General features: G+C 40.9%; 1 protein-coding gene across 3 annotated transcripts in view; it reads right to left on the minus strand.

Annotated features, from left to right (window-relative positions):
- Window positions 1-4426: 4426 nt before the first annotated feature.
- Window positions 4427-21211, minus strand: part of CDKL2 (cyclin dependent kinase like 2) — a 29771-nt gene continuing 12986 nt past the window's right edge. For 2 of the 3 annotated variants that reach the window (XM_021101447.2, XM_021101448.2), the window contains 8 exons: window positions 20111-20199; window positions 16997-17132; window positions 15672-15970; window positions 14720-14813; window positions 8887-9010; window positions 8542-8648; window positions 8077-8153; window positions 4427-6533 (listed from right to left, as the gene is read on the minus strand). In XM_021101447.2, coding sequence (XP_020957106.2) covers window positions 8088-8153; window positions 8542-8648; window positions 8887-9010; window positions 14720-14813; window positions 15672-15970; window positions 16997-17132; window positions 20111-20199 — 915 coding nt within the window. In that variant the 3' untranslated portion in view covers window positions 4427-6533; window positions 8077-8087. Of the gene's footprint in view, window positions 6534-8076; window positions 8154-8541; window positions 8649-8886; window positions 9011-14719; window positions 14814-15671; window positions 15971-16996; window positions 17440-17921; window positions 20200-21211 lie in introns of those variants that run through there. The other variant, XR_014812733.1, reaches the window with a different exon arrangement.

Consider the following 21211-nt stretch of genomic DNA (forward strand, 5'->3'; position numbering starts at 1 on the left):
CTTTGACTCAGGATTCTCAGTGTAGTCCACGGCTTCTCTTGCCACCTCATTCCCATCGTGCTCTCACCAGCCTAGCCCTCCACCAACCACTGCTTCTGTCTTGCTGAGCTCTGAGTCACCAACCACCTGCTAATATTAGGGAAACCCTGACCCAATCACAGAGACAAAGGCCACATGTTTTGGGTCTCTTCCGTTCTCATTGAGCTTCATACCCGAGGACTGGACTGCTAGAGTGTTGAACTATCAATGTCCACTAGGGCGCGCCACTCTTCGGCCAGCACCACCTGATGGACCTCTACTACAGCCCTTCCTTGAGGTTCAAAGAGATTAAACACTCAACTCTGGACCCCAAAAAAACGGAACGAAGACCGCGTAGGGCACAGACGAGAGAACACATAATAGCCCTCGGGTGGGATTCATCACAGGTTTGGGCACTTTTCCCCTTTGGGGAAAGCAAATGGCTTGCGGCGAGCTGGGCTTTACTGCCACCTCCTGGATGGCGCTTGGCAGTATGGGGCGGAGCCAAAGGAGTAAGATGAGTTTCCGTCGTGGCGTGGTGGTTAACGAATCCGACTAGGAACCATGAGGTTGCGGGTTCGATCCCTGCCCTTGCTCAGTGGGTTAAAGATCCAGCGTTGCTGTGAGCTGTGGTGTAGGTTGCAGACACAGCTCGGATCCCGCGATGCTGTGGCTCTGGCGTAGGCCGGTGGCTGCAGCTCCGATTAGACCCCTAGCCTGGGAATCTCCATATGCTGCGGGGGCGGTCCTAGAAAAAGGCAAAAAGACAGAAAAAAAAAAAAAGATGTCGTCCTCGTGATGGATGTAAGGCCACCTGCAGCAACTATGAAGCAGAACTTTCATGGTTCTCCTTAAACAGTCCCTGTCCATCCGAGCAGAACTGAGTTCTTCATTCCTCTACCTTAGAAGGGAAACGTACTCCTATCTCATTGACTTTTTTCCTCCCAAGACTCAACAGAAGAAAAGGGGCCTGCTCACCCCCACTTAAGACAAGTGTGACTTAAAGTGCATTCTTCTGGTTGAGTTGCATTTCCCAGTTTAGAATAATTTTTGATCCACAATATACTTTGAGCCAAACTATATTATATGAATCTGGTGTTTGCCTTTGTTTTCAGGAGGCAGGAAACACATCCATAAAAGAAATCTCCAATACTCAAGTTAAAATCTGATTCACCTTTTTAAAAAGAACTTTAATATCCTTTATTCAAAGAAGGAAGCCCAATGACCAACACATATGTAAAAAAGAAAAAGTACATGAAAATATGTGTAACCTCAGTAATCATCAAGAAAATGTAAACTAAAGCCAGATAATTTTCACCCATCAGATTGGTCAACATGGACATTATTAGCAGTATTATCTAACATGATCCAGGTGTGAGGAAACAGACTTTCTCATAGGCTTGGTGAGAATGTAAATTGCTATGGCATTTGGGGAGGACAATTTGGTAGAATCGGTCCAAAACTGTAATTTTCCAGCTTCAAAACGTCCATCTCTGGGGAGCACTGTGATAATTTCTTCAGCATTCGTTCCATGTATGTCTCCCCCGCTACATGGAAGCCGTGTGTGTCCAGAGGAGGCTGTCATTAACCTCAACCAATTGGTACAAACCTATTTCCTTTTGCTCTCAGATTACTGCAGACAAAGGGATTTACAGAGCCCCAAGCTGATCAGATCATACCATTTCCTTGGTTATAATGCTTGATTCAAGGTGAGCTGTATCCAAATCTGGCTTAATTAAAGTGAAGTTCTGTTTATGGCCAGGGAAATGCAGTTCCTCCTCTGTAAATGGATGAGGATGCATGTAGTTCCAGGGGTCTAAGCTCCCAACATTTACATCATCTAAACAAACAAACTTGATTCCAGATCTACGTAACCATGACCGGTGTATTTTAACAAACACCTCTGGCTCCAGCATTTATTGTGAGTGACATCGAGTAAATTTCTTAAGCTTTCTAAGCCTATATATACCTTGCCCATAAAACATGACTAAAAGTCCTACCTTCATAAGGTTATTACTATCGACACATAGAAATCACAGCGCTAGACGGTGTGGAACAGAAAAAGATAAATAAGATGTGGATCCTGATCTTTAGAGACACAGAAATTTCAGGGGGGCAGTGACACTGGGTATTTTCAGTACCTTCAGAACCTGGCCAAGCCTCTTCTGGAGGGTCTAAGAGCACTTTAATCAACAGCTTTTTTACTTAAAAAATACATAGTGGGAGTTCCCTGGTGGCTCAGTGGGTTAAGGATCTGGCATTGTCACTGCTGTGGCTCTGGTTACAGCTGTGGCAGAGGTTTGATCCCTGGCCCAGGCACTTCCATATGACTCAGGTATGGCCCAATATATATTACATAATATACTATATATAAAATATATATTGTATAAACATGATACAAATATACAAATTTTATTTATACACACACATACATATAATAGGGGAGACAGACAGGTAGGTAGGTATACATATAATCAAAGAAGTGCTGATCCAAGGAAGAAGACTAAAGGCAAGTTCAGGAGGGAAGTAACCAATGGAAACGCAGTTGTCATGGGATGGAGGGATGATTTTAAATCTAGCAGCAAGGTTAATGCAGAGCGCTTTCAAATCTAGAGGCATGAAGATAGCTAAATGGTGATAAACTGACATTAAAAAAAAACAAAACCTGTTCTCCTGAGTGGTAGGGGATCCTACCCTAGTGTAGGGATAGGAAAACATGCTGAATTGAGATATTTTGGTTTCACTTCCCTGACTCCTTATTTAATTCATGTTAACCAACAATACAGTTTCCAAAATGTTGCTTGAACTGTCCTTACTTTTGCAGGAGATGCAGGGCAAAGCAGAACCAGGAGGGGTTAGGTAAGGCTGTGCAATGGGGGGAAAGAAATTTCACTGAAAGCAAAGGAAAATGACATTTTGTGAAGGGGTGTTTGTTTTCAGTTTCTCAGTATATAATACAGTCAATATCAAATATCCACAAACACCTACAAACACAAAGCTCTAAATCACAAGTTACTTGCCAGTGATGACAAGTGGTTTGTGATGAGACACATCTCATAAGACATGTTACGAAACAGATCAGTGGTATGGTAATTACATTTTCAAGTTATTTCATGTCTGTAGCTATAAAGAGAGAAAATAAGACCCTTTAGAAAGCCATGTAAGGAGTTCCCTTGTGGCACAGCAGGTTAAGGATTGGGCGCTGTCACTACAGCAGCTCAGGTCACGGCTGTGGTGTGGGTTCAATCCCTGACCCAGGAACTTCCACATGCCTCAAGCATGGCCTCCCAAAAAAGACAATATGAAGACATAATTTTTCATTCACCTAGAAGAGGGTTAAGGGCCCATTTCTAATGCCAAAACACAACACAAAATAGAGAAAAATCCATTTAGTCCAATTCTCTAGGACTAGGCTTAAAACCTTGGGAGTGGCGATGTCAATGTTTCTAATTCCTGCCAATGGTTCAGCTATATAGAGGAGGCCTCAGAAAACAGGTCAATCACATTTCTCAGTCTAGTCTTACCCATAATTTTTCTTGTCTTTTTAAAGACATACCTGTGACATATGGAAGTTCCTAGGCTAGGGGTCAATGTGGAGCTGCAGCTACAGCCTGCACCACAGCCATAGCAACGCCAAATCCTTAATCCACTGATTACAGCCAGGGATCAAACCCACATCCTCACGGAGACAACACTGGGTCCTTAGCCTACTTAACCACAACGAGAACGCTGACCCATAACTTTGTACAGATCCAGCTTTATGTTGTAGCACAACTAAGATGAAGGAACCAAAAGTGAGAGTCACCTAAAAAAACAGAGCTTCTATGTTCCTGTTTCTATAGGAGGTCAGTTATTCTAGGCAAGCAAGGGACTCTCAGTTGAGAGAATCAGGTTCTACGCCTGCGTCTATCACAGCTTTTACCAGGTAGTCTGTACAAGATAGAACTTTAGGACTAGGCTGTTTATGTCACTGGCTCCACAGAACATTAAGCTGCCACCCCCATACCTAAAATTTCGAAAAGAGGAATTCCTGTCATGGCTCGATGGTTAACGAATCTGACTAGGAACCATGGGGTTGCGGGTTCGATCCCTGCACTTGCTCAGTGGGTTAAGGATCTGGCGTTGCTGTGAGCTATGGTGTAGGTTGCAGATGTGACTTGGATCCCGCGTTGCCCTGGCTCTGGTGTAGGCTGGCAGCTATAGCTCGGATTGGACCCCTAGTCTGGGAACCTCCATGTGCTGCGGAAGGGGCCCAAGAAATGGCAAAAAGACAAAAATAAATAAAATAAAATAAAATAAAATTTTGAAAAGAGAATTAAAAGATTATTTCAAACATTTGTCAAAATGACACAATGTTGTATATATGATTCATGGTCTCTTAATTAAATAAATGCAAATACAAACCATATTTGGAGCTCAGTAAGATATAACATTTATTCATTTTAAAACATATATACACGCAGCAAGCCCATTTCCTCCCACCAGTACGTACACAACTTTCCTATTAGTTAGTGGCTTAATCGTATCCTTGTAAAGTGAGACAAAGTACCTTAAACTGAAAAAAAGGGATTATTCTGGTTCAGTTATCTATGGCCCCAATTTGCAAGATCTTTTTTAAGTTCTGCCAACGTTCTAACCAGATACGATCCCCAAGTCTCAACTTAGACTGTAGTAAATATTTTTTAGTTTTTTAATTCTAAGGTTCACAAAATGTTCTAATAAACAAAAAAATACCAAAAGCAAAGAGAGACATGAAAAGGTAACTGATCTGAGACCCTCCAACATCGAGGTGCTATTTTCACACTGATCTTTAAATAACATTGAAATAACGTCAAGAAACACTTGGCTTTTAAGTATTATCTGCGTTCCATGCTATAGAGTCTGTTGGAAATATTTTCCAAAGTCAAAATAAAATAATAATATTTTAATGTGAAGCCTGTTAATACTTATACACACCAATTTTGTTCAGCATGTTACCATGCCAATCTAGTCAAACACCTGGCCAGAGGTTAACGATACAGCTTCAAAATCAAGACCAAATTTTAGTTGAATCACCTGTAGACACTACATCGAAGTCCCTTATTTTGCCTCCTCTGGGATGTCCAACTCTTTTGAAGCCCAAGTGTCTAAGGTCAGAATTTCAATACTCAGCTCCTTAGAGTAAGAGAGAAAAGTGCTATTAAGTTTTTCCATTAAGTTCTAGTCAATGCCTTTTGGAAAAAAATAATACATTGTTAATTAGTTAGGGCAAAAAACATCCACACAAATTCATGTCCCCTTAACAACCTCTCTAAAATAATAAATGCAAAATCCAGAAGCCAAGAGCTTGGAGTCCAACTGGTTTAACTCTTCCACCTGAAAGTTGGGGACCAGTGTGTTAGAAAAGACGTCGTGTGGGCTGTGGGGAAGCACCCTAGTGAACAGCTTTGGGGAAGACCAGAGGGTTTGGGGAAGCAAGGAGACGGGGACATCTCTGGGTTATGTCTACTGTCTCCTTCAAATTATCGGGGGGACAAGAGTGACATCCTAATAGTGGACAGCCCTCCCCAGAGCCCCTCCAGCTGGGCCGTTCCAGAGCCAGTGGCCCAGAGAGAAGCAATCAGCCCCGGCCAATGGGTAACCCTGCTTCCACCACCTAGTTTTCAATTTTTTTCCCCCCAATGAGAAAGAAGCACAGTACTCATCTCCACGGTAGACTTATAAAATTCTCCTTCACCACTCTCGCTCCAATCATGTTCCTACACACAGAAACATGAGCACCAGAACCTTAAAAAACAGAGGACTGTCCAATGCCAGAGTCATACCAGGTCGTGAGAGAGAAAGGGTTTCTTTGTGAACTTTGCATTTGTGTGGGTCTTAGAATTTTGGCAGAGAGGCCAGATTTGCACAGTAACACTGATCAAACATCAAGGATAATCACAGAACCAAAGATATACATCTATTCACAGAGAGCAGTTACATTTCTCCTTAAAGGCTAGAAACAAGCAAGATTTTTAAATGTGTTTTATGGATAAGTTAGGGTAAAGGAAACATTTTCTCTTACTGATCCTAGCTGTTTTTTTTTTTTTCTTCAACTGATCCTAGTGTGCATCCCCCACCTCCACCAAACCCACCCCCAAATAAATACACACATTTACACAGATAACTCACAAGGTTCAATGCATTAAGTATCATGACCTTTTAAATGCTTCTCTTTTCCCCCCCTTTTTTTACTCACTTTAGATACACAATCTACTAATAGTAAATACACATTCCTGTAACAAGAACCCTATCACTATGCTTTCACTGGATATATGCTGGAAAGGCATCAGTGGACTTGAAAGGTGATGGGCTAATGGTGGGAAGGGACAGTTGTTCGATCTTCCTTTGAAACACTTGGAAGTCTTTGTCATCTTCTGTGAGGCCTTAAGAAAAATGCAGGCAGCTCAGAAGTCAATGTTCAAAACCACAAAGCTCTTCTAGGATGTCTGCGCTTTCATTGCAAAAGGATGTCGCCTCAAGTGCAAGAGCAGCATCTAAAAGCAAAGGGGGATATACGTCACCAAGGAGTTTACACAGAATCTTCTAGAAACTGATTTCTACCTCATTTGCTTTCTCACATTGCATATACTGATTATACTGGTATATGTGGTCTATGAAAACTTTAGATCATATGTATCAAAAACAAGATTTTAAAGACAATCTTCAGGATAATTACCCACCAAAACTATTGAATGTAGCACAATATCTCCTTTTAGGTAAATAATGACCAATTTTGACAAAATAGGCCCAAGATTTATAGAGCTTTCAGTTTATACAGTATGTACAACAAATGCATTGCAATGACTTCTAGTAGGTCTTGGAAGGCACCTGTGAAAATGAGAAACTAAAACTTAAGATTTGTTTATTTCACAGTAAATTCACATTTGATGTCACAGATATTCAAAGTACTTTGTGGGGAGTTCCCATTGTGGCTCAGCAAGTTAAAAACCCAACCTACTCTCTGTGAAGATGTGGGTTCGGTCCCTGGATTCACTCATTGGGTTAAGGGCCCAGCGTTGCCACAGGCTGCAGCACAGGTCACAGATGTGGCTCAGATCCCGTGTTGCTGTGGCTATGGCTGTGGTTGTGGCTATGGCGTAGGCCTGGAGCTGCAGCTACATATGGTTAGTTCCCTAGCCCAGGAACTTCCATATGCTGAGGGTGGGGCAATAAAAAGAACAAATAAAATAAAATAAAATAAAATAAAATAAAATAAAATAAAATAGAATAAAAAGTGCTTTGTGGAAGTTAACAGATTAATTTCTACAACACAGTTGTAGAACGTGGTATTTTATCATCAACCCATTTCACACCATTAGAGATATTAAGTTTTGAATGACTTGTCTGAAATCAAATAGCAAGTTATCACCTTAAAAGGTCTGATTTTTAGTTTTTAGGACTAAAAAGTTATATTTAAAAGAAAGACAATTATTTAGTATAGACCTGATACCTCTCTATTAGGGAAAAGATTACCAAGCAATCATTTTTTATTCTTAATTTTTTTGCTTTTTAGTGCCACACCTGCAGCACATGGAGGTTCCCAGGCGAGGGGTCCACTCAGAGCTACAGCTGCTGGCCTACACCACAGCCACAGCAACACAGGATCCTTAACCCACTGACTGAGGCCAGAGATCAAACCTGCATCCTCATGGATGTTACTCAGGTTCATTAACCACTGAGCCATTTAATCTTTTTTGCTTTATGAGCCCCAAAGGCAAACAACTGATAAGGGGGAATACATATATATCCTCCATAGCACTTGTCATCATAAATTCACATTGCTGTATCCAACAAAACACAGGGGATCAGTCTGAAAGCAAGAGATGTAAGCACTACAAAAAAAAAAAAAAAAAAAAAAATCCCAGAGACAAATGCTACTACTGCTTTTTTTAAGTAGTATAACTCTTTCTCTATCAGGAATTCTCATGCTGTCAATCATTGGAAAATGTTTCAGCTGCAGAATCTATAGCTTCGGCAAGCTACAAAACATTCCTCGTAAGACGTTACATGGCTTCACGTGTGAGAAACCAGACCTACCCAAATGACAGTCAGTGCTGGTGTTCCACCCGAGGTAAATCAGCCTCTGAATCGTTTGACAGGGGAGATCCCAATACCTACAAGTTAATAGTTGGGCATTACAGATTCTCAGTAAGAGTCCTTCTCCCCCCAAATCCCAATTCTCATTCAAATAACAGATGATTAGAACTAACTAGTCATAGCTCAAGCTGCTGACACAGCAGAAGATGAAGTAAGGGCTTCATCTTACTCTCTGACTTTGTCGATTACTGTAAGCTAGGAAATGTTTATGTAATTACATATATATGCAAAAAAAAAAAAAAAAAAAAAGGTATTCAATGCAATGAACCAGAAGACAAAGTTTAACAAGCAAAATTTTGTAGATCCCGCTGGTAAACCTGCCCAATCCTTAACAGCAAGCTCTCCCTAAGACACTTATATGGGAAGTATGAGAGAGACCCTAGGGACATACGAGTGTTTCTGTACCTGATGTAATGCGATACCCGGAGTGTGCAAGTCAATAGTGGCCAGAGAAGGAATTCGAGATTCTAAAAGATTTTTGTTCTCTTTTCTTATCAACCTGGAATTTCGAGCTAGACAAAAATAACCATGAACACAGTGAGAAAATTAGACATTTTTGTTAGTTTTCCACATTTTGTATCTGTCCTTTGGTATATAGTTAGGGTACATAAGCCTGTACATATTCACATACTTAAATATGTAAAGTTACTATACATGTTTATTTTTCATATTCTGGTAGTTTATTTAATATACATTTTAAATAATATTTTAAAAAAAAGGGCTGAAAAAGTAAAAGCATAACGAACATACCAATGCCTTCCAAGGCTTTTAGTTCAGGAAGATGATTGTAGTTTAGTTCAGGCAAACGGACATCTGTCTTCGAGAATTCCCTTCTTTTCTTATTCGCCTGAAGTAGGCTCTTTTCACTAGCAACCTGACAGCATCAGAATGGTTAACACAAATGAATTAGCTTCCACATGAGCTTGCGCTCTTCTGTAACTACTTCGTTCATAGCCTAAAATGCATGGGATTGAAAACTAGAAAAAGTCAACCTTTGAAGAACATTAATAACATACAAAACAATCTCACCCAATTATTTCAAACCTCTTCCTCACTGGATTTCTTAACATTGCCAACGAGTGGTTTGCTTGGTGGCTGTGAGTTTCTCGTCCCCCACCTGCCAGCCCTCAGTAGGCGCTGGCAAGCAGTGAAGGTTTGAGAGATGGGCATCAATCCTGGGCATCAAGACCCTTCAGCCTGCAAGGTCGGGCCTTATGACACTTGCTGGGCTTTTCAGCACATCCTTGGTATCGTCACCAAAATCCTGAGAAGACCCTCTTGTCTTGTGTATATCACATCTCCTGGCTTGATTTTTGCTTTCCCAGTAATAATCTCCTCACTCATTTTTAAATATTTGTCCTCATCTTGCGCCTCAGAGTTAGTAAATGATACTATCTTCCTATAAATACAGTTGATTAAGTAAAAGATTATAATGTCATTCTTTTCCTATTCTTTTGTAATACTATCACTTCGTATTTGATAACGTCTGAAAAAATAATAAAGAGGGAAAACAGGAGCACTTCAATTCTGCACCTTTGTCAATCGGACATTTTTCCAAGGTTTCATTTGAGAATCGCAGAAACTCTATATTCTTTTCCACATTTTCAAAACAGATGATACAGAGATTATGTGATTGGCTAAAAGGAAAAAAACACCACACTTGTATAATGAAATCATAGGTATGTCCATGTATATACACATATATGTGTGTATACTGACATGTACACATGAAGATATATAATGCCAGTGTTAAGCCACTGAGGTTCTGGAGGCCTCGTGTTTAATATTCCATGAATTGCACAAATCTGCCTCCCAGAAAGTCTTCAGAAGTCCTGTAGAATGAGCGCTAAGGCTCTTGGTTCAAATCAGCTATAAAACAAAATTAGTTTAAAAAAAAAAATCTGCGGAGTTCCCGTCGTGGCGCAGTGGTTAACGAATCCGACTAGGAACCATGAGGTTGCGGGTTCGGTCCCTGCCCTTGCGCAGAGGGTTAACGATCCGGCATTGCCGTGAGCTGTGGTGTAGGTCGCAGACGCAGCTCAGATCCCGCGTTGCTGTGGCTCTGGCGTAGGCCGGTGGCTACAGCTCCGATTCAACCCCTAGCCTGGTAACCTCCATATGCCGCGGGAGCGGCCCAAGAAATAGCAACAACAACAACAACAAAAGACAAAAAGACAAAAGACAAAAAAAAAAAAAAAAAAAAAAAAAAATCTGCAAGTACAAAAAAATAAAATGAGTCCAAACTACTAGATTTATATACTCAAAAGGTGACAAGCAAAATACACAAGAGATGTTTATAATAATATATATTCACATCTCAGAATCAGGGCATAAAGCGTGGGAGAGCTGCACTGATACTCCCCCTAGAAGTTGAAGAAAGTTTAGGCTTAGCTCTACCTCTGTTAATTTTCATTACAAAAAGGCTCCTGTGGGTCTTTTCCCCACTAATCTTTACCTTCTTTCTTAATTGTCTGTTCCAAAGAAGGATAAACAGAAATAAGACCTAAAATTATCAGCCATCGTTGATTACGCAGTACCTGAAAGAAGGGTGATGGCAACTCTAGCAAAATGGTCCTAAGCCAGCTGTGAAAAGACTGCAATCAAAATCATCTTCCAGGAGTTCCCATCGTGGCTCAGTGGTTAACGAATCCAACTAGCAACCATGAGGTTTCGGGTTCGATCCCTGGCCTTGCTCAGTGGGTTAAGGATCAGGTGTTTCTGTGAGCTGTGGTGTAGGCCGGTGGCTACAGCTCCCATTCGACCCCTAGCCTGGGAACCTCCATATGCCTCGGGTGCAGCCCTTAAAAGACAAAAAAAAAAAAAAAAAAAATCTTCCAAAGCAGACCAGGAAAGTAAAACACAAAAATATCCACAAATAAATTGGTAGGGGATACCAAAAAAGAAAGTATTATGGGTACAGAAAATAGAGGTTAAAAATAATTTAAAAGAAAAGCAAATGCCATGTCTAAATCATAAGAGATATGAAAAGAAATATAAAAAGAAGGCTCTATTTTTTTCAGCTCTGAGGATAATGAGAGAGGTAGAGAAGGAATTCCATGAGAAAAAGACTCCTTTGGGAGTGCATCCACGCCTCCCCTTCCCTGGCAGAAGAATCCATTCACCACATTTCGTAAGCAGCGTCAATGCACTAGAGACTGTTCTGGATGTAGACGGAGCAAAGAGGAAAACAAACAAAGCACAAGTCTCTGCCTTAGAAGTTTACATCTTGGTGGGGCAGTGGGGGCAGAGAGAGACAGTATATAGATAAGAGAATCGAGATGATTTCAGCTAAAGCAAGGGGAAAAAATTAAGCAAGGAGAGGGGAGAAAATAATGGGAGACAAAGTGAGTTATAAATATTTGGGAAGACCTCACAATAAGGTTTCCTGTAAGCCAAAGAGGAGAAAAAGCAAATTCTTTGGATTATTTTGGGAAAGAATGTTCTAAAACTGAGGAAATAGCAAATGCAAAAACCCAAAAGTGGAAATATGTCTGGCCATGTTCCAAGAAGAACCAGGAGATGGATGTGGTTGGAATAGAGTGATCAAAAATGAGAGTAACCAAGGGTGAGAGAGACAGATGGGGTGAGTCCTTCAGGGACTAACAGGCCCTGAAACACTGTGCTCTTAACTTGGAGATAAGAAACCAATGGAGGGTTTTGTTTTGTTTGTTTTTTGCTTTTTAGGGCCACACCTATGGCATGTGGAGGTTTCCAGGCTAGGGGTCCAATCGGAGCTGCAGCTGCCGGCCTACACCACAGCTCATGGCAACGCCAGATCCTTAACCCACTGATTGAGGCCAGGGATTGAACCTGCAACCTCATGCTTCCTAGTCGGATTCCTTTCTGCTGCACCATGATGGGAATTCCAATGGAGGATTTTGAATGGAAGAAGGATGATGATTTGACCTAACTTTAAAAGGAAGCATTCTGTGGAAATAAAAACAAAAATAAACAAACAGGACCTAACCAAACTTAGAAGCTTTTGCACAGCAAAGGAAATCATAAACAAAACAAAAAGACAACCTACTGACCTGGGGAAATATCTGTAGACAATGCAAACAATAAGGGCTTGATTTCCAAAATATACAAACAGTTCCTACAACTCAACAACAATGACAACAACAAAAACACAGCCCAATCAAAAAATAGAAGACCCAAGGCATTTCTCCAAAGACATACAGATGGCCAATAGACACATGAAAAGATGCTCAACATCATTAATTAAAGAAATGCAAATCAAAACTACGAGTCATGCCCTCACAATGGTCAGAATGGCCATCATTAGAAAGTCTACAAATAACAAATACTAGAGAGGGTGTGGAGAAAAGGGAACTCTCCTACACTGTTGGTGGGAATATAAGCTGGTGCAGCCACTATGGAAAACAGTATGGAGTTTCCTTAAAACAACAAAAATAGAGTTGCCATATGATCTAGCAATCCCACTCCTAGGCACATACTGGAAGAAAACTCTAACTCAAGAAGATACATGCACCTCAATGTTCACAGCAACATTATTTACAATAGCCAAGACATGGAAGCAATCTAAATGTCCATCAACAGATGAATGGATAAAGAAGATGTGAGATATATATATACATACATACATATATATAATGGAATATTGCTCAGCCATAAAAAAAGAATAAAATAATGCCATTTGCAGCAACATGAATGGACCTAGAGATTATCATACTAACCATAAAAAAAGAATAAAATAATGCCATTTGCAGCAACATGAATGGACCTAGAGATTATCATACTAAGTATGTCAGAAAGAAAAAGACATATATCACGATATCACTTATACATGGCATATAAAATATGATACAAATGGACTTATTTACAAAACAGACTCATAGACATAAAAAACAAATGTACGGATACCAGATGAGAAAGGAGGGAGGTATATAAATTAGGAGTTTGTGATCAGTAGACACAAACTACTATATTTAAGACAGATGAACAAGAAAGTCCTACTGTACAGCACAGGGAACAATATTCACTGTCCTGTAATAAATCATAATGGAAAACAATATGAAAAAGAATACATATATACACACACACACGTATGTATGTATGTGTGTGTGTATAACTGAACAACTTTCTTGTATAAGAGAAATTAACACAATATTGTAAATCCGCTATACTTCAAATTTAAAATTAAAAAAAATTTTAAAGAAGCATCTGACAGCTGTGTTGAACATAATAATGCTACTCTGAACTTTCAGAAGACCACTGAACCTTGACAGGCTTCTACTACTGCAATCTGACGCTACGTTTTAGGTTGATTCACTACTAGACTGTGAGCTCCTGAAGAGAAATACTGACTTTGTCATCTCCAGCATCTTACACATAGTAGATAATCAATAAATATTTGTTAAATTAATAAATATATATATATATTTTTTACTTTTTAGGCCCTCACCCGCAGCATATGGAGGTTGCCAGGCTAGGGGTCCAATCGGAGCTGCAGCTGCCAGCCTACACCATAGCCACAGCAACATCAGATCCGAGCTGCGTCTGTGACCAGCACCACAGCTCATGGCAACGCCAGATCCTTAATCCACTGAGCGAAGTCAAGGATCAAACCTGTGTCCTCATGGATACTAGTCAGGTTTGTTACCACAGAGCCACGACAGGAACTCCCAATAAATAGAATACTTTCATCAAAAATCTGATATGAGTGAGATAAGACAATTTATCTTCTCATCTACTCTTAAAAAAAAACTGATCACCAAGAGTTAGATTAAGAAAGTTTACAGTTACTTGGAGTTCCCGTTGTGGCACAGTGGAAACGAATCTGACTAGGAACCATGAGGTTGTGGGTTCGATCCCTGGCCTCGCTCAGTGGGTTAAAGATCCTGCATTGCCTTCAGCTGTGGTGTACGTTGCAGACGCAGCTTGGATCCCCGCGTTGTTGTGGCTCTGGCGTAGGCTGGCGGCTACAGCTCCGATTAAACCCCTAGCCTGGGAACCTTCATATGCTGCGGGTTTGGCCCTAAAAGGACCAAAAAAAAAAAAAAAAAAAAAGTTTACAGTTAATGAAAAAATTAAAACAGATGTTATTTTAATAATAGCATCTATATTGAAATGTCCGGACTTATTAAACTTTATCAAACTTAAATTTTAAGACTTTCGGGAGTTCCAGTTGTGGCACAGTGGTTAATGAATCTGACTAGGAACCATGAGGTTGCGGGTTCGATCCCTGCCCTTGCTCAGTGGGTTAACGATCCGGCGTTGCCGTGAGCTGTGGTGTAGGTCGCAGACTCGGCTCGGATCCCGCGATGTTGTGGCTCTGACGTAGGCTGGCAGCTATAGCTCTGATTCAACCCCTAGCCTGGGAACCTCCATATGCCACGGGAGCGGCCCAAGAAATGGCAAAAAGACAAAAAAAAAAAAAAAAAAATTTAAGACTTTCATATTTATGATTTTGACAGTCTGGGACGATATATACATAATTAAGTTTCCACTTTATGATACATCTCCAAATAAAATTCTCAGTTCTTCACTATCATATTTAATATTAACAAAAGTTAGAAATGACTAATGCTTGCTCTCCTACCACTCAACACGGCTCACTTACCGATGTGGTCACATTAATATTATAACCGCCTGACGGAGAATGTTTATTTGGTTTACCAAATGGAATACAATACTTCTTGTTTTTTTCATCCACTCTGCAACAAAAACAAACAAACAAAAATTGTTAGAACCAGGAGTAATTTTTTCTCAAGAATAAAATCATACAATCCAACACCAAATGACAGGCAGTTTAATCAAAATTTAATGTCTATTCTTGGGAGTTCCCTGAGGGCTCAGCAGGTTAAGGATCTGGCATCATGGCTGTGGCTGGGGTTATACCTGTGGTGCAGGTTTGATCCCTGGCCTGGGAACTTCCACATGCCACAGGTGCTACTTTTTTTTCTCAGCTACACCCGTGGCACATGGAAGATCCTGGATCAGGGATCAAACTTGTGATGCAGTTGCAACCTGCGCCACAGCTGCGGCAACACCAGATTCTTCACTGGCTGTGCCACACGGGAACTTCCTGCCTATTCTTAAACATAGATGTTCACAGATCTGGGGAAACATCCTGTACTTTACCACTATCCTCGTGCCTCCCAGCCTCCAACTCCAATAAATGACCTTCTTCCAGCAAAATTCCCCCAAGGAATTTCTGTGTAGTACCAAAGGCCCATAGCCACACTGTGCAGCAGCAGACTCTCAAAACCCATTATCTCATTATCTCTTTAATTATGACAACCTCCTTTTGGGTTATTAGACTAAATGGCTATAGATCCTCTTCACCTTAAGCAATACAACCCAATTTTCTTAGGACTCAGGTAAATTTTTTGATCAAATGCTAATAATTTCCATCACATGGGCCAGGAAGTCTTTTGAAACAGCAACCTAACAAGAATGAATAGCATTGAGAAGCCTGAAAGTAAATACACATGTGGCTGACTCGAGAAATATTTGCCATTGGCAAATATGTCCTTAAACAATATCTTTGCCCTGATTTTCCTAATTCATACCTGTAACTCTGAACTCCTGGGATAGTCCCCATTCCAGAATTCACAGCAGGGGCCACTGCAGAGAAACCGTGTACCAGTGGGGGAATCGCCATGACTGGATTTCTTGTGTGGTCCACGCTGCCATTGCTGTAATCTCGGAGGCTTGTTGAAGGCACTGTTTTGATGTGGCTCGCCCCGTTGTCATGGAGACAGCTGGCATTCAGAGCTCGACTGATTTTTTCAACTTTTTCTCCATCCATTTTTGACCCTTTTATTTTAATTACTTTAGAATCCTTAACTTTGGGATCAGCATTGGTATCCTGACCATGAAGACAAAAGTTAACAACATCAAGGATCTGAGGAGGATGAAAAATCGCCTTTCTATAAAGAACTTATCAACTAAAGCAGAATTCCAGAGATAATCACACCTGCTTGTGCCCTTGTTTTTCTTATTCCACCTGTGGAATTAAAATTAAACTCAGGGAGTTCCTGTCGTGGCTCAGTGGTTAACAAATCCGACTAGGAACCATGAGATTTCAGGCTCGATCCCTGGCCTCGCTCAGTGGGTTAAGGATCCTGCATTGCCATGAGCTGTGGTGTAGGTCACAGATGCAGCTTGGATCCCACGTTGTTGTGGCTCTGGCGTAGGCCGGTGGCTACAGCTCTGATTAGACCCCTAGCCTGGGAACCTCCACATGCTACAGGTACGGCCCTAAAAGGACAAAAAAAAAAATCTACTTTGCATAAAATTCTAAAAATGATACTCTCATATCATTTAAGGAAAAAAATGGCATGTGTATGTGTTTGTGTTCTTGTGTTTGTGTGCAACACACATGTCTAAATGTTCTCAGATGAGTGCAATTTTCTGATAAGCTCTACTGCACAGGCTAGTACTCAGTAGGCATTCAGTGCATGATATGCTAAGATTTTTAAAACAGGCCATGTCTATACAGAAGATACATTTTTATAACTAAGCTAAAAGTTAACTTGTTAAACACTCAGGAAACTTTTAAGATCTTCATTATTTCCCCCCACCTCAAATTGAAAGATACATTAAATTTTAAATTTAATACACATTAGGGAGTTCCTGTCTCCTCGTTCAGTGGTTAACGAATCCAACTAGGAACCAAGAGGATGTGGGTTCGATCCCTGGCCTCACTCACTGGGTTAAGGATCCCGTGTTGCTGTGGCTGTGGCGTAGGCTGGCGGCTGCACCTCCGATTTGACCCCTCACCTGGGAACATCCATATGCTGCAGGTGCTGCCCTAGAAAAGACCAAAAAAAAAAAGACAAAAATAAAATGGCATAAAAATAAAATTTAATACACATTAAAATATGAAATTTACCTGTACCACAAGTGTTTTTCTTTCTTCACTTAAAGAATCATCTTTTTCCTTTTCCTTCTTTCTATTCTGGAATTTTTTAGATAAAGAAATGTTTCTGGCATCTTTCTGTACTTTTAACTGCAGTTCCTGAGAAAACCTATATAAAAGGACATTTGTCAGTAAAATAAGATTGTATGAGAAAGATAAATCTAGGGAAAAAACTGGTTTTCAGACTACTCTATTTTTTAAAATTGGGTATTAAGGAGTTCCTGTAGTGGCTCAGCAGTAATGGACCCAACTAGTATCCATGAGGATGCGGGCCTCGCTCAGTGGGTTAAGGACCCGTGTTGCCACGAGTTGTGGTGTAGATCACAGACTCAGTTCAGATCTGGCGTTGCTATAGCTGTGGCATAGGTTGGTATCTACTGTTCTGATTCGACCCCTAGCCTGGGAATCTCTATATGCTGCAGGTGCAGCCCTAAAATAAAAAGACAAAAAAAAATTTAGAAAATTAAAAGATAAACTGGGTATGATACTAGATGGTGTTATTTAAAATGAGAAATGAGGTAGTTTGCAGACCTCTGGGAATCCCTGAGAACCTTTCAGAAGATTCATAAGGTCAAAGCTCTTCTCATCTTAATGCGAATATGACGTCTTTTCCACGATGTTAACACATGCACTGATGATATAAAATGATACGGTGGGTAAGACTGCAGGCGCCTTACCAAGAATAGAAGCAGTGGCACCAAACCTTACTAGCAGTTATTGTATTTTTCATAACCACATATTCCCCCTTTTTTTAAAAAAGATGGAGGGCAGTTTTAAGAATGGCCCTGATGGGGTTCCCTGGTGGTTCAGTGGGTTAAGGATTTGGCATTGTCACTGCTGTGACTCAGGTCTTTGCTGTGATGTGGGTTCAATCCCTGGCCTGGGAACTTTCTCATGCTGCAGGTGTGGCCAAGAAAAAAAAAAAAAAAAATGAAATGTCCCTCATGAAGCAATAAAAAAATAAATCGAAACCCCTGCATACATCTTTTTTTTACATTCCGTGTTACAAAATGGGAATATTCAGGAGTTCTCCTTCTGGCTTAGCAGTAATGAACCTGATTGGTATCCATAAGGACATGGGGTTAATCCCTGGCCCTGTTCAGTGAGTTAAAGGATCTGGCATTGCCGTGAGCTGTGGTGTAGGTCGAAAACGAGGCTCAGATCTGGTGTCGCTGTGGTGATGTGTGGTGTTGCAGCTCCGATTCCACCCCTATCTTGGGGAACTCCATATGCCAGAAGCACAGCCCTAAAAAGCAAAAAACAACAAAAAACTAAAATGGGAGTATTCATAAAGCACCTCTGCTACAAATCAAAGCGCAATGGTTATCTTAGGAAAAACACCTGTGTAAGTGATGGAGCTACAAACTAAACTAACCGCTTTTTTCATGGAACAATAGTTTTACTTGAAAGACTGTCGGAAAAAAAAATTATTATTATTATTCAGACTTGGGGTACTCAGCAGATATTTTCTTTCAAAAAAATGAACAAAGGAGCTTATCACCTCATGGAAAACAACTGATAATATTTGCATCAATGATAAAATTTAAATTTTTATGCAAAATTAGAATTCTGTTCAACTTGCATCTACCCCCGTGAACTTATCAGATTCCCAATCCCAAAGACTTGTTGATGAGAGAGACTGCGACTTTTGGATATTGTATGATGAAATAATGCCAGCATTTTAAAGCCTTGCATAACTTAGCAACACAATATTTTCCAAATGCCTAGAGCATGATGCTGCAAAAGCACGCATGGGTAAAAGAGCTATTCAAAGTGCAAGACAGGAGTTCCTGTCGTGGCCCAACAGAAACAAATCTGATTAGGAACCATGAGGTTGCGGGTTTGATCCCTAGCCTTGCTCAGTGGGTTAAGGATCCAGTTCTGCTGTGAGCTGTGGTGTAGATTGCAGAGGTGGCTCAGATCTGGCGTGGCTGTGGCTGTGGCATAGGCCAGCAGCAACAGCTCTGATGAGACCCCGAGACTGGGAACCTCCATATGCCGCAGGGGGTGGCCCTAAAAAGACAAAACAAAAACAAAAACAAAAAAAAAACCAACAAGGTGCAAGATAGACAAGTGAATTTTAATGTAACAGGGGAAGAAGTTTGTTGATATGGTTTCAGATTCCACAGTGCAAGCAACTTTTAACAAACTAATACTGTCAGGTTTGGGTTAGTATCAAAGTTTGGGGTATAGAATAAAAGAATACCCACAATGATCAAAAAGGGCTATTAAAATACTCTTCCATTTTCCAACTACCTATTTGTGTGAGGCTAGAATTTCTTCATAGATTTCATCCAAAACAGCAGAGCACAACTAATTGAATCCAGAAGCAAATATGAGAACCCAGCGATCTTCTATTAAGCTAGATAGTAAATAGATTTGCAAAAATATAAAGTAATGCCATTGCCACTCATCTCACTACTTTTTGTTTTGTCTGCTGCACTGATACCAGCAGCAGGAACAGCATAGGGGACCATGTCAGCAGCTCTGGCAGCCACAGGTTTGGTACATCAAGGTCTCCAGCATATTGGCAGTGTCAGCAGTGTCATAGGACTGGATGTGGTGTCAGTTTGGCTACAACAGGAGATAGCACCTTTGCAAATGCCATCAGCACCCAAGATGATGGCATCACACAGCTGGCAGCAACACAGAAATCAGTGACCTGAGTAGTGGCTGTCACCACAAGGAGACTGAAAAGCATGAAGGGACTGCCTTGTAAAAAGCAAGGGGGGAGTTCCCGTCATGGTGCAGTGGTTAACGAATCCAACTAAGAACCATGAGGTTGCGGGTTTGATCCCTGGCCTTGCTCAGTGGGTTAAGGATCTGGTGTTGCCATGAGCTGTGGTGTAGGTTGCAGACACGGCTGGGATCCCGCGTTGCTGTGGCTCTGGTGTAGGCCGGCAGCTACAGCTCCTATCGGACCCCTAGCCTGGGAACCTCCATATGCTGTGGGAGCAGCCCAAGAAATGGCAAAAAGACCAGAAAAAAAAAAAAAAGAAATAGTGTTTGTTCCTGTTATGTATTGTTATGGAGGCCTCCCTTCAGATCTAGGTTGGTATGACCCAGAAAACACAGTCAGTACTGTACCTCTCAGCAAATCCATCCACATGAAAGAAATCATGGTGTACGAGCTCAGCACAGAAGGGCCTTTTGTCTGGGTCAATATGTAAGCATTTCTGGGAAATCAAGGAATACACACAGTTCACATCAAAGAAAAACGGCCCACATTTACATTTTAAACATAGAGAAATAGAAAATTCCGCTTCAGAGTCGATGGACATTAAACATCCGTCAAAATGATAAAGGATAAAGCACCAGTCTAGACAATGACTACCAATGATTGCTAACAGCACACAAAGAAAGACCACCGGACATTAAGTGTCTCTGGACAGAAATATACAAACCTCTCATGAAATAGTCTTACCAAAAACTCAACCTGATTCTGATCGAGCTCTAGCTGTACTATGACTTTTATGAAATATAGGACATAGAGGAACATATTAAACTAGACTATACAGAAAACTCTTAGGGATAAACAACCTATTTCTTCAATAGACAAATGGCAAGGTTTAACAAAAAACAAAGAGATGGAAAGGAGCTTGTAAATTGAGATTCTTAAGTCACTGCAGCAGTTCAGGTCATTGCAGAGGCACGGGTTAACCCCCAGCCCAGTGCACTGGGTTAAAGGATCTGGTGTTGCCGCAGCTGTGGCATAGGTCGCAACTGTGTCTCGGATTCAATCCCTGGCCCAGAGAGCTTCCATATGCCACAGGTGTAGTCATAAAAAAAATAAAATAAAATAAAATAAATAAAATAAAAGTTAAACATTAGGAGTTCCTGTTGTGGCTCAGGCAGGGGAAATGAATCCAACTAGCATCCATGAGGATGCAGGTTTGATCCCTACCCCCACTCAGTGGGTTAAGGATCCAGCACTGCCATGAGCTGCATTGTAGGTCACAGATGAGGCTCAGATCTGGCGTTGCTGGGGCTGTGGTATAGGCTGGCAGCAGCAGCTCCGATTTGACCCTAGTCTGGGAACTGTCATATGATGCAGATGCGGTCCTAAAAAGAAAAATAAATGTTAAACATTAAAAACATATCATTGGAGTTCCCGTGGTGGCGCAGCAGAAAAGAATCTGACTAGGAACCATGAGGTTGCGGGTTCGACCCCTGGCCTCTCACAGTGGG

This window comes from Sus scrofa, chromosome 8, assembly GCF_054392235.1.
Source record: "Sus scrofa isolate SSC_HxYL_T2T_F1_AM1 chromosome 8, Sscrofa_HxYL_maternal_Yorkshire_Landrace_v2.0, whole genome shotgun sequence".
Taxonomy (NCBI): Eukaryota; Metazoa; Chordata; class Mammalia; order Artiodactyla; family Suidae; genus Sus; species Sus scrofa.